This window comes from Delphinapterus leucas, chromosome 5 (assembly GCF_059928025.1).
Source record: "Delphinapterus leucas isolate spDelLeu-1000000601 "Yukka" chromosome 5, BTC_Dleu_Yukka2, whole genome shotgun sequence".
In the NCBI taxonomy this organism is placed as follows: Eukaryota; Metazoa; Chordata; class Mammalia; order Artiodactyla; family Monodontidae; genus Delphinapterus; species Delphinapterus leucas.
Window position 1 is genome coordinate 63,956,283 of NC_143133.1, and position 12,909 is coordinate 63,969,191.

The following is a 12,909-nucleotide window of genomic DNA, read 5'->3' on the forward strand; positions in this document are numbered from 1 at the left end:
GAAAGCAGCATGAATTCCGGTTAAACCTGCCCTTTGTTTTTCTTCTTTTATAGTTCTTCCTGTTTGACATTTCACATAACATTTTACATCTCCTATATGGCCAAGGAAATGTGCAGGAATAGTTTTACAACATAAAATAAACAAAAAATGGAACAAAGTCCTAACGTATCTTTGAAAATGGATAATTGGGACAGAAATCATTTATTTTCTTCTGATTTATAAATTTCTTAAGCAGGTGTCTTTTAACAACTGATGTGTAAGAAAGACACATGAAAATTATAAGCCTAAAGTCATTTACTTGCTAAGAGGAAAATCATTCTACTTGTTAAAAAGATTCCTTCTAGAATTTTAAAGTAGCAGTGCCATGTTTTTAACCTCCAAAGTGAGCTGGGTTGTTTTTTTTTTAAAAGATTCCATTTCCTTTGCAGGCTACAACTAAATAGTGCAGAACTAAAATAGCTGCTTCCGTTGTCATCATCTAATTTTGTGGAGTAGACAGATTAAAAATGAGATAAAAATAAGACTTTAAAGACCAAATAATTACAATCATTAAATAAAGCCAATACAATTATGGGACATTAGAGTTCTGAGAACTCAGAAGTTGCTTCTACTGAGCACAGTGCTAGCTAGACTTTGAAATCTTTTATATTCTATTTAAAGAGATTTAAAGAAGAAAAAATTTATTCATGAAATAAAACTGTGAAACAACAAGAAATACTTTTGTTTCTTTGTTTATAAAAGCTAGGTTATTGAGAAAAACAAGTAAGATGTGGAAAAAAAATCATCTTAGACCTTAGCTCTTTTAATATAACTATATATCCCAACTGGATTCAATATCAATGTAGAACACACTATTTTCTTTTTTGGAGGAATTTAACTTTTAATTTTTAAAAAAGTAACAAGAGGGCTTCCCTGGTGGCGCAGTGGTTGAGAGTCCGCCTGCCGATGCAGGGGACGCAGGTTCGTGCCCCGGTCCGGGAAGATCCCACATGCCGTGGAGTGGCTGGGCCCGTGAGCCATGGCCGCTGAGCCTGCGCGTCCGGAGCCTGTGCTCCACAACAGGAGAGGCCACAGCAGTGAGAGGCCCGCGTACCGCAAAATAAATAAATAAATAAATAAGTAACAAGAGTATAACATGGCAAATTCAGATCATCTCACTTCTTTTGTGGCTTACTGCTGTTTTTATTTGGGGTTTTTTGGTTTTTATTTATTTTTATTGAAGTATAGTTGATTTACAACATTGTGTTAGTTTCAGGTCTATAGCATAGTGACTCAGTATTTTTGCAGACTGTACTCCATTATAGGTTATTACAAGATGATGGGTAAAATTCCCTGTGCTATACAGTATATCCTTGTTGCTTATCTATTTTATATACAGTAGTTTGTACCTGTTAACCCCTTACCCCTAATTTGTCCCTCCTCCCTTCCCTCTCCCCTTTAGTAGCCACAGGTTTGTTTTCTATATCTGTAGAACACGCTATTTTTATTTTTTTCCCATTTATTTATTTATTTATGGCTACGTTGGGGTCTTTGTTGCTGCGTGCAGGCTTTCTCTAATTGCCTTGAGCGGGGGCTACTCTTCGCTGCAGTGCGCGGGCTTCTTATTGTGGTGGCTTCTCTTGTTGCAGAGCATGGGCTCTAGGCTCATGGGCTTCAGTAGTTGTGGCACATCGGCTCAGTAGTTGTGGCATTAGGGCTTCAGTAGTTGTGGCTCGCAGGCTCTAGAGCGCAGGCTCAGTAGTGTGGCGCACAGGCTTAGTTGCTCCGCAGCATGTGGGATCTTCCCGGATCAGGACTCGAACCCATGTCCCCTGCAGTGGCAGGCAGATCCTCAACCACTGTGCCACCAGGGAAGTCCAAACACACTATTTTTAATTTAAAGCACTGAAGTCTTAGGAAAGAGTTTCAGATTTCAAATAATAGAAATAGTACTAATAATAAGAATCTGGCCAGGGAATGTGCCTGGCCAACTAATTTTTTTGTTTTCTCCAAGAAAAACATCTAAATCCAATATATTATAGTTTATACTTTTTTCTAGCTCAAGATAACCTTTTTATTTTGTTTTTATGTAAAATTTTTATTGAAGTAAAACAAAAATACAGAAAAGTGCATATATTTTAGTATAGAAAAGTGTATAGCTCAATTTTCGCACGTGAACACACTTGTGTAACCATTATCCATACAAGAATTAAAAGAACATTAACAGGGAGTTCCCTGCTGGCTAGTGGTTAAAATTCTGGGCTTTCACTGCCAAGGCCTGGATTCAATCCCTGGCTGGGGAACTGAGATCCCACAAGCTGCACAGCATAGCCAAAAAAACCCCCAAAAACCTTAAACAGTAAATCAGAGCCTGCAGTATGCCCTCTCCTAGTCTCTACAACCCCTCAAACTACCATCATGATGAATACTATCACCAGAAATTAGTTTGCCTATATTTGAACTTTATACAAATGGGATTATATAGCATGGACTACTTTGTGTCTGACAACACATTACTTTTGTGAGAATTTAAACATATGCTTGCATGCAGGAGTAGTTCCATGGATTTTTTTTTTTTTTTTTTTTTTTTTTTTTTTTTTTTTCCATGGATTTTAAATACAGTATAGTATTTTACTGCAGGATTATACTACAATTTATGTATCCATTCTATTGCTAATTAACATCTAGGTTGTTTCCCATCTGGGGTCATTATGAATTGCACTGTTAATACCTGTCTTTTGGCGCATAAATGTATGCCTTTCTGTTGGATATACACCTACAGGTGGAATTTCTGGGTCAGATATGCATATTTTCAGCTTTAGTAAATACTGCTGCACAGTTTTGCAAAATGGCTATACCAATTTATGCTCTGACCAGCAGTGTATAAAATTCCAGTTGCCCTAAATCCTTGTCAGCACTTGGTATTAGCAGTAGTGATAATTTTAGCCATTCTGGTACATTTTGTGTTTGAAAAGCAGAGTATACTGCTGACATAATTAATTACTGAATGACTGGATATAAATACGGCTCACAAGGTTTCAGATGACTTGCAGCCCTTTTATGGATATCAGAATTATAAAGCTCTTAATCAAGTTATCTTTCCAAAATGTTTTTTAAAATGTTTTTAAAAATTCCTCAAGACCTAATATAGTAGTAATGTTATGTTTATATAACAGGAAAAGAAATGCTATAACACTGAGGTATTTAACTATTATGGGAAGTTAATCTGGTAGAGGAAGAAAGGGTAAAGCACAAACAAGCTACCACACACACACAGGGCTTTTTTTTTTTTTAATTCTAAACCTGATTCAGATATTGGTTAATCTGTGATAAGTGGCTACTAATCTATGGGTATTTTTTCATGGATTTCTATTCATAGGTCTGTAAATAGCAGGCAGATTTATCTTACAGAGACTTCCTCTTCTAAAGATCAGTTAAAGACTATGGTTGATAAGAGTTGATAATAAAACTTTTCAGAAAAAAAAGAGAAAAGACTATATTAATGTTAGAGAGAAAATGCTACCCTCAAATTTTCAAGTGCTTCTCTGTATGTCAAAAGCATAATATAATGAACTCATTTTACAGTGAAAATTTTTAAAAATGGAACCCTGCTTAATAAAATAGAGGCATATTTTCCTAACTATGAGTTCTCTAAATTCACAGAAATTTTGAAATTCGAATTTAAACAAATTTGTGATACTAAACACTGAATATGAAAGACACCATTTATTCATCCAAGGTTTACCTGATATAAATACAATCACCCCAAAATATAATACTTACATGAATTAATATTATAAACATCCACAGTTTTTTAATTTTTACAGAAGTCACTTTTTTTTTTTTTTTTTTTTTTGCGGTACGCGGGCCTCTCACTGCTGTGGCCTCTCCATTGCGGAGCACAGGCTCCAGACGCGCAGGCTCAGCGGCCATGGCTCACGGGACCAGCTGCTCCGCGGCACGTGGGATCTTCCCGGACCGGGGCACAAACCCGTGTCCCCTGCATCGGCAGGCGGACTCTCGACCACTGCGCCACCAGGGAAGCCCCAGATGTCAGTTTTTAATTGTACTATTACCATATGGTAACCATACTAACAAACAAAATTAGAAAATAGAGAAGATAAGAAAATTACCCATAATCTCACTTCACTAATATAACCATTATTAATATTCAATATACTTTTTTCTAGGCATTTTCTCTGGGCATATTTGACATAATTGTAATGTCCATAACATTGTGTATTTATGTTTTTTCATTTAATTTCTTATCAGTTGAAGTCATAGAATTTTATATTAAAAGTAAATTACTTAGCAAAAAGAGTAAGAAAACAAAGAGCATAAGAACAAAGCATCGGTTTACCTCATAAATAGGAAGTGTAGGAGAGTTCCATGCATTGATTCTTGATTCATTGACATCAACAACCGTTACCCTGATTTCAGGGCACATATGAGCAATGACACTACATGTGGGTCCTCCAACATAGCCTGCACCGATGCAGCAGATCTTCTTAATTTCAAACATGATTGTACTAGAAGGGAAAGAGTAAGACCGTCCAACTATTGAGAACAGAAAATTCAAAGAAATCACACTGCACATTCATCACCCTTTATAAAAACTGTCAAGGTGACAGATACTGGAAAGATTTCCTACATTCACACTCATTAAGAATTATGAAGACAATGATAATAAAAAAATAATGTTCCAGTTGGATGACCTAGCCTGTTCTCAGCTGTACCAGCATGAAATATGGAAAAAATTATAGTAACTGATATTACTAAAGAAGTGTCACAAAGATTATAATGAACTAATATAGAAAGTCAAGAAGCAAAATAAAACCTTACTTAATCTTCTAACACTCTAGGGTAACTTTGATTGCTGAGGGAAAATTCAAGGGTGAACACACCAGTGCAATTCTTGCTTAACTAAATGCTGGTGTACAAAGGTCAGCCTTACAACAGGTTTAGACTAAAATGACAGATATTAAGATTAGCTCCTAAGTCCAGAATTGGCCTCTGAGATTATATTCCCTGCACAATTTGGTTTCAGCAATTCATTTTTAGGTACTGGACGATGATCTTAAACTCTATTTCAACTTTAATCAGAAACCAGGAGATGGTTAAAAGAAAGTGATTTCTGTAGTTAGCAAAGCTGTTACACAGATTTTGATGGGTTTTTCAAAAACCAGTGAATTGATTCACTCGAATCAAAATGACAAGGGACTGAGTTATAAGTAAGAATTTCAGTTTATTCAGTAATGAGAATGATCAAACTGATAAGATTCTTAGAACTTTTGTCCTAGAGAGTTTAAGCATTTGTTAGTATATTCCTGCATGGATCAGAGAAGGTACTCTGGAAGGCTGATCTAATTACAATGCCTGGCAAGTATATCCCTATTATGAAAAAAGATACACAAAGCACATAATTAAGACAACCCAATTCCCTTTGGTCTGAATCTGTATTAATCAAACAACGCTCTAATCTTGGTTGGTTCTCTGGGTAAGACTTCCCAACTGGAAGAGAATGAGCTGACAACCCAAACAAGAATCCTGGTCTGTGTTAATAAGCAAGTAATCTGGCTTATAAATTGATCTTTAGTAGTTATGATTAGCAGATATCAACTCATAGAGTCTGATCTCTAATGACTTTTTTTTTTGGCCACATGGCTTGTGGGATCCTAGGTCCACGACGAGGGATCGAGATCAGGAGTCGAAAACCAGCCGCACCTCCCCACCCCACCCCCACCGGCAGTGGAATAGCGGAGTCTTAATCACTAGACCGCCAGGGAATTCCCTGCGGTACGCGGGACTCTCACTGTTGTGGCCTCTTCCGTTGCGGAGCACAGGCTCCGGACACGCAGGCTCAGCGGCCATGGCTCACGGACCCAGCCGCTCCGCGGCATGTGGGATCTTCCCGGGACGGGGCACGAACCCGCATCCCCTGCATCGGCAGGCGTACTCTCAACCACTGCGCCACCAGGGAAGCCCCCCTCTAATGACTTTTTAATAACCTAAAAGAAACGGAATTTTAGTAAACCAGTAAATATGAACAGAATTTGGAATCTAATGATTCCCCAAAAGAAAGAAATATTCTTGGCAATATACATACAAAGAAATATTTTAAATGTATTTTTATTTTGAATAGGTAATAATTCATATGATTCAAACATTAAATCTGGGGAATTCCCTGGCGGTCCAGTGGTTAAGACTCAGCGCTTTCACTGCCATGGGCCCAGGTTCGATACCTGGTCAAGGAACTAAGGTCCCACAAGCCAGGCCGTGCGGCCAAAAAAATTTCATTAAATCTCTATAACAAGGTAAACACTCAGAAGCCACACACCTACTCCATCCACATCTACTTTGCTACCCTCTACTTTGCTTCTACAAGCAACCTCTTTATCAGTATTCCAAGATTCACCTTAGCAAAAACACTGAGCCTAGAAAAATTTACGTTTAGCAACCATATATCTTTCTTCACCCTTCTGCTTTTCAGTTCTGCCCTTCACACTCTCCAGGCCTCAAGTGCCCTATACATGAGGAGAATGCATGGGGAGATAGACTGCACTGGGATTGCTAAGTGGCTAAGACTGAGCCGGATGTTCTGAAAAGCTCCCACCTGTGGGAGGGACAGCTGGCCTGGAGCAGGCTTACCAAAGATCTGTCTCCAGCACTCACTGCTGCTGTCCCCACCTCTACAGCAGAAAAGTCTTGGCATCTGGTTTCAGAAAAATTGCTTCAACTTGCTTCAGGCTTATTTCCTTCTTCTCATTCATGAAAAATTAATATTCCCAATTTAAGGATTTACTGTGTGGGCACAGCAGAGAATTTGGCCATAGAATAATATAGGTCCTGACACTCAAGTACTTAACAATTTATTCAGCAAATAATTCAATTGAAAAATGCTTATTAAAGACCCCACTATGTAACAGCCACTATTGTTCTATGTACTATAGATACAATAGTGAACATGACAGATACAGCTCCTACCTTTACATAGTTATATTCTAGTAGGAAAGCACACAAACCAAATAATGGCAGTTGTGGTAAATTCCACAAAAAGGAAATAAACATGTAGCTAAAAGAGAAAGACTGTATATGGGGAAAGGACTATTTTATTGAGGGTAGTTAAAGAAGGACTCTCTGAGAAGGTGACTTTTAAACTGACTTAAAAGATAAAATGGAGTTAGTTGCATCCAGGTAACATGGTTAAATTACACAAGGCAGTATAATCAATTAAATGACAAAGTGAGGGTTAAAGTCCAGAGGGGGCAAAAATCAAAATAAGAAAGTATCTATATCAAGGCAAATGTAAAATCTAAGCTTGACCTAAAGAATGAGTAGGATTTAAAAGGAAAGACAAGTGGGGAGGGCATTCCAGATGACAGGAAGGAAATAAATAAGGACTTATATACAGAAATGAGTCCAGGGCTTCTCTGGTGGTGCAGTGGTTAAGAATCCGCCTGCCAATGCAGGGGACACGGGTTCAAGCCCTGGTGCGGAAAGATCCCACATGCCACAGAGCAACTAAGCCTGTGCGCCACAACTACTGAGCCTGCACTCTAGAGCCCGTGAGCCACAACTACTGAGCCCATACGCCGCAACTAGTGAAGCCTGCGCACCACAACAAAGGGTAGCCCCCGCTCGCCGCAACTAGAGAAAAGCCCACATAGAGCAACGAAGACCCAACACAGCCAAAAATAAAATAAATTAATTTTAAAAAAAAGAAAGAAATGAGTCCAAAGAAGTGATATCTGCCTAGTTGCACAAAAACGTGGGTGTTAAGAAGTAGTGAGAGGTAAAAATTGTCTCAGGGTAGAAATGAATTGGAAGTGGGTCTTGAATGCCCCTTTCAGGAAAGTATGACCATAAAAATCCATGAGGCTATAATTTAATAACTTAAGGTAACACAGCTGAAAGTAACCATAACAATCAAGTCATTAATATATTAGCTAAAATCTAATAAACTCCACTGAAGAAAAAAAAGGGGGAGGGGGCAAAGGGAACGATCAGCTTGGAGCCTGGAAAAGGGGCATTAAGAATAAGAATGATGACTCTTAGAGGAAAACATAGGCAGAACACTCTATGACATAAATCACAGCAAGATCCTTTTTGACCCACCTCCTAGAGAAATGGAAATAAAAACAAAAATAAACAAATGGGACCTAATGAAACTTCAAAGCTTTTGCACAGCAAAGGAAACCATAAACAAGACCAAAAGACAATCCTCAGAATGGGAGAAAACATTTGTAAATGAAGCAACTGACAAAGGATTAATCTCCAAAATTTATAAGGAGCTCATGCAGCTCAATAACAAAAAAACAAACAACCCAATCCAAAAATGGGCAGAAGACCTAAATAGACATTTCTCCAAAGAAGATATACAGACTGCCAACAAACACATGAAAGAATGTTCAACATCTTTAATCATTAGAGAAATGCAAATCAAAACTACAATGAGATATCATCTCACACCAGTCAGAATGGCCATCATCAAAAAATCTAGAAACAATAATGCTGAGAGAGTGTGGAGAAAAGGGAACACTCTTGCACTGCTGGTGTGAATGTGAATTGGTACAGCCACTATGGAGAACAGTACGGAGGTTCCTTAAAAAACTACAAATAGAACTACCATATGACCCAGCAATCCCACTACTGGGCATATACCCTGAGAAAACCATAATTCAAAAAGAGTCATGTACCAAAATGTTCATTGCAGCTCTATTTACAAGAGCCCAGAGATGGAAACAACCTAAGTGTCCATCATCGGATGAATGGATAAAGAAGATGTGGCACATATATACAATGGAATATTACTCAGCCATAAAAAGAAACGAAATTGAGCTCTTTGTAATGAGGTGGATGGACCTAGAGTCTGTCATACAGAGTGAAGTAAGTCAGAAAGAGAAAGACAAATACCGTATGCTAATACATATATATGGAATTTAAGGAAAAAAAAATGTCATGAAGAACCTAGGGGTAAGACAGGAATAAAGACACAGACCTACTAGAGAATGGACTTGAGGATATGGGGAGGGGGAAGGGTAAGCTGTGACAAAGCGAGAGAGTGGCATGGACATATATACACTACCAAACGTAAAATAGATAGCTAGTGGGAAGCAGCCACATAGCACAGGGAGATCAGCTTGGTGCTTTGTGACCACCTAGAGGGGTGGGATAGGGAGGGTGGGAGGGAGGGAGACGCAAGAGGGAAGAGATATGGGAACACATGTATATGTATAACTGATTCACTTTGTTATAAAGCAGAAACTAACACACCACTGTAAAGCAATTATACTCCAATAAAAATGTAAAAAAAAAGAAAAGAATAAGAATGATGGAAAAAATCTTTAAAAAAAAAAAAAAAGAATAAGAATGATGGGCTTCCCTGGTGGCACAGTGGTTAAGAATCTGCCAGCCAACGCAGGAGACACAGGTTTGAGCCCTGGTCCGGGAAGATCCCACATGCCGCGGAGCAACTAAGCCCATGCGCCACAACTACTGAGCCTGCGCTCTAGAGCCCGTGAGCCACAACTACTGAGCCCCTGTGCCACAACTACTGAAGCCCACGCGCCTAGAGCCCGTGCTCTGCAACAAGAGACGACACCGCAATGAGAAGCCCACGCACCGCAATGAAAGAGTAGCCCCTGCTCGCCGCAACTAGAGAAAGCCCACGCATAGCAACAAAGACCCAACGCAGCCAAAAATAAATTAATTAAAAAAAAAAGAATATGAATAAGAATGACACAGTGTTTATTTCAGCACTTCTAAAGAGTGACACAGAATCTGGAAGTAAGAAGTGTTCTGGTTTCAGAGAGGTGGGGCAAGAAAAAAGCTTTCCCAATGCTTGGATGGCATATTCCCCCCAAATTCTTTGTTCTGATTCCACTATGCCTTACGAGTTCAGATTGCCAGGAATCATAATACTAGAAAGGGATGGCCTGGATTTGAGACATAAGTATTCCAGACACTGGAATAAAGTTTCCCTACTGTAATAGCAAGTTTCCATTCTAGAGTATCCATCAGTCTCTTATGAGCTTAGTCATCATAAATTACCTAGAGCCTCATTAACCCTTAGGCTTGTGGGAGGAAAAAAAAAATCAACCTTCCAGATCTGCAAGGCTGAAGATCAAGTCCTGAACTGTCATGAACCTGGACTACCACTAACAGTAACCCCTTACTGGATAGGTGGCCTCTCTAATCAAAACCAGTATATCTGGAATACCTAAAAAGTGAAATCTCAACGGATTTTTGGACCAGAGGATCTTGTGGTGTTACCATAGCCAAGAGGTTATAAGGGCAGTCTATGCCCTCAGTCTCAACCAGAACATGGTTGAACCAGAACATGGGTTGAGCCCATGATGAACTCTTGGGCTCAAGAGTTTTATAAGGCACTCCCAGGCTAACGCTTCTCTGCTGCTGTTCACCTCAGCACCTAGAACAGTAGGCTCTCAATAAATATTAATTGAATGAGTAACTCAATAAGGGCCCATCTTTTTGAGATGAAGACTGGTATTTGAACATCTTTATGTCAGATGCTCGATCAGAGTATTTTTGCAGACTGTCCACAATCCTATCAATCTTTCTTCTTTAGGTAGAACTTCAGCATGTCTTCTCAGAGCTACTGCTTATCTACCTTGGTTGCCACACCATATTCAGCTTGCCTTTCAGACGGCAGCTGGGGTAAACTATTGATGGCAGGTGGGTTTGTATTATAGAACTGCATGTGTTTTAGGGTATCCCTGCGTTGCTCTTTCACATGAAGTATGAAGTATGGCTCGCAGATGACAATGGGAAAATTACTGAAGAAGCTAGATGTACAATCTGTGCAAGTCCAAATAAATTACCACTTGGAAGTTTCAACAAAATCTTCAATAAGCTTTAATACGGAGCTTGATACAGTGTTAGTGATATACTTTGCCTGACACGGATATCTTCTGATTCCATTTTCTATTTCTACTTTTATTTACCTTCTGACCCTCTACTGTGCTGTCAGGGAAATGAGAATGTCTACTTACTGAATGAGTCAGTTTGAAATGAGTTTTTACCTCTGTATTTTGGGAAAGTCACAGCAAACCAGGCCATTCCAAAACTACTTTTCATCTAAAATTTTACAAATTCAGATCAGTATTTCAGCCTAAAAGATGCGGCTAACAAATAGCAAAGCTCCTATTACAATCTAAACTGAATATAATCCCTCCACCTCCACCCCTCTTCAGTATACCCAGTATCTAAGGCAATGGACGTTACAGATGGATACATCAACTTCACATATCATCTTAGATATTTCCAAAAATTAAATACTAACAGATGCCTGCCCCGGGAAAAATATTTAATCAGTGAGAAAGACTGTTAACCTCATATCTAAAGGGTATCATGTAAAGCTGTGGAAATAGCAAGAGAGAAGATGGAGTATGCTTATTGGTTACAGATTTTATGTTGGAGAAAGGAGTAGTACAGCAATAGGAGAAGAAATGAGATCCTTTCAATAAGGGTTGTCTATCCCTTACCTTAAACTAGATGCTGGGCACTAACAAGCACATATCAGAGCAGACAGTAACCTCTTTCATTTCTAGAACCACCCCCCGCTCCCCGCATCCCCCAAGAAACAGACCAGACTACTGTTGTCCATTTCATAGGGGATTTGAAGAAACTCAAAGACTCACTGTGTCTTTGAGGGCAGGCAGTCAATGAACAGCTACTCCTCTGTATATCCCTGAAAAGTTCCCTACCAGTGAATCCCTCTTTTCTATATACCAGAATTCTCGACCTTACTCAATTATTTTCCTATATATAAAGAGGCATAATTTTTCAAGGTCTCACACAAACGCAATCTCCTGAAGCACCCAAGAAAGGCCTTCCCTAATATGAAATAAAGCCATTATACAGTGTGGCGGCCAACAATGGATTCCAGGACAGTCCATACAGATGTCACGACAGAATCAATGTCTTAGGATTTCGCCTTCAGAAGGGCTCTCTGGTTCGTTTTCTCTTTAGTTTCTTAAGAAGAGAGACGAGCGACGTGAGGAAATCAGCAGCCCTCCACGTGAGCAGATTCTAAACACAAACAAAAGACTATGATTCTGAGACCAAAATGGGGTCCCTGACCAGAGGACCACTTCCTTTGGTGGACGTTCGGCTTTCAGAGGCGCCAGGGAAATCTCATTTAAGTCGGAAAGTGGGGAAAAGCAGAAAGAGAAGCGGTTGGAAGACTCGCGAGTCTTGAGCCCAAGCTCTCCCTCTTCCAGGGCAGCAGACCCAAAAGACTATTCCCGCCCAGAGCCCAAAAGAGGAGACGGGGGGTCGTGACACTGGGAGCCTGGGACCGAGCGCAGGGAGCGACTAAAAGCAGCGCGCACACCCCGCCCGTCTCCTTCCACATCCCGCCGGGACCCGGGAGCATCCCCACGGGGTGGCGGAGCCAGCCCGGGAAAAGCGCTTACCCACTTCCAGGCACAGAGAGTGGTAACCGCTCCAACCCCGACCGCTCGGACAGCTCCTCGCTCTGGGCCGCGCAGCCGCAGCTTCAGCACTCGCGTCCTGCTCCGTCTGATCTCCCCTCACCGAACACCCCTCTCGGGCTGCCAAGCGCCGCACCCCGAGTCCCGGGCCCGAGCCTGTATTTAAAGGTTTCCACCCGAGAAGGCGGAGGCTTCATTCCCCCGCAGCCAAGCCCTCCCGGACTTGGCCCTCCGCTGCATCCCTGCTCCCCCTCCCGCCACTGTAGGCCGGGGCCCGCCCCTATTTCCTGCGGGGCCCAGGGGCGGTGGATACGGGGGCGTGACTAGTCGTCGCTGGGAGGGGGCAGACCCCACCCCCCGGCCGAGCCTGGGCAAATCCGCTCGGGCCAGCTCAGCGGCCCCGCCCCTGCCGCGAGCGGCGCTGGGCTGAGCTGTCTGCGCCGCAGGTCGGCCAAGGACCGAGGGCTAGCCTCCC

The 12,909-nt window shown here is 40.9% G+C and overlaps 1 protein-coding gene across 3 annotated transcripts in view; it reads right to left on the reverse strand.

Moving 5' to 3' along the window:
• Nucleotides 1–12,909, reverse strand: part of UGDH (UDP-glucose 6-dehydrogenase) — a 33,208-nt gene that overhangs the window by 17,887 nt on the left and 2,412 nt on the right. Inside the window, exons 2-4 of one of the 3 annotated variants that reach the window (XM_089911803.1) lie at nt 12,417–12,590; nt 11,861–12,030; nt 4,340–4,508 (exon numbers count right to left, since the gene is read on the reverse strand). In XM_089911803.1, the coding sequence (XP_089767929.1) occupies nt 4,340–4,501 (162 nt within the window). In that variant the 5' untranslated portion in view covers nt 4,502–4,508; nt 11,861–12,030; nt 12,417–12,590. The other 2 variants (XM_089911805.1, XM_030760194.2) reach the window with 2 other exon arrangements.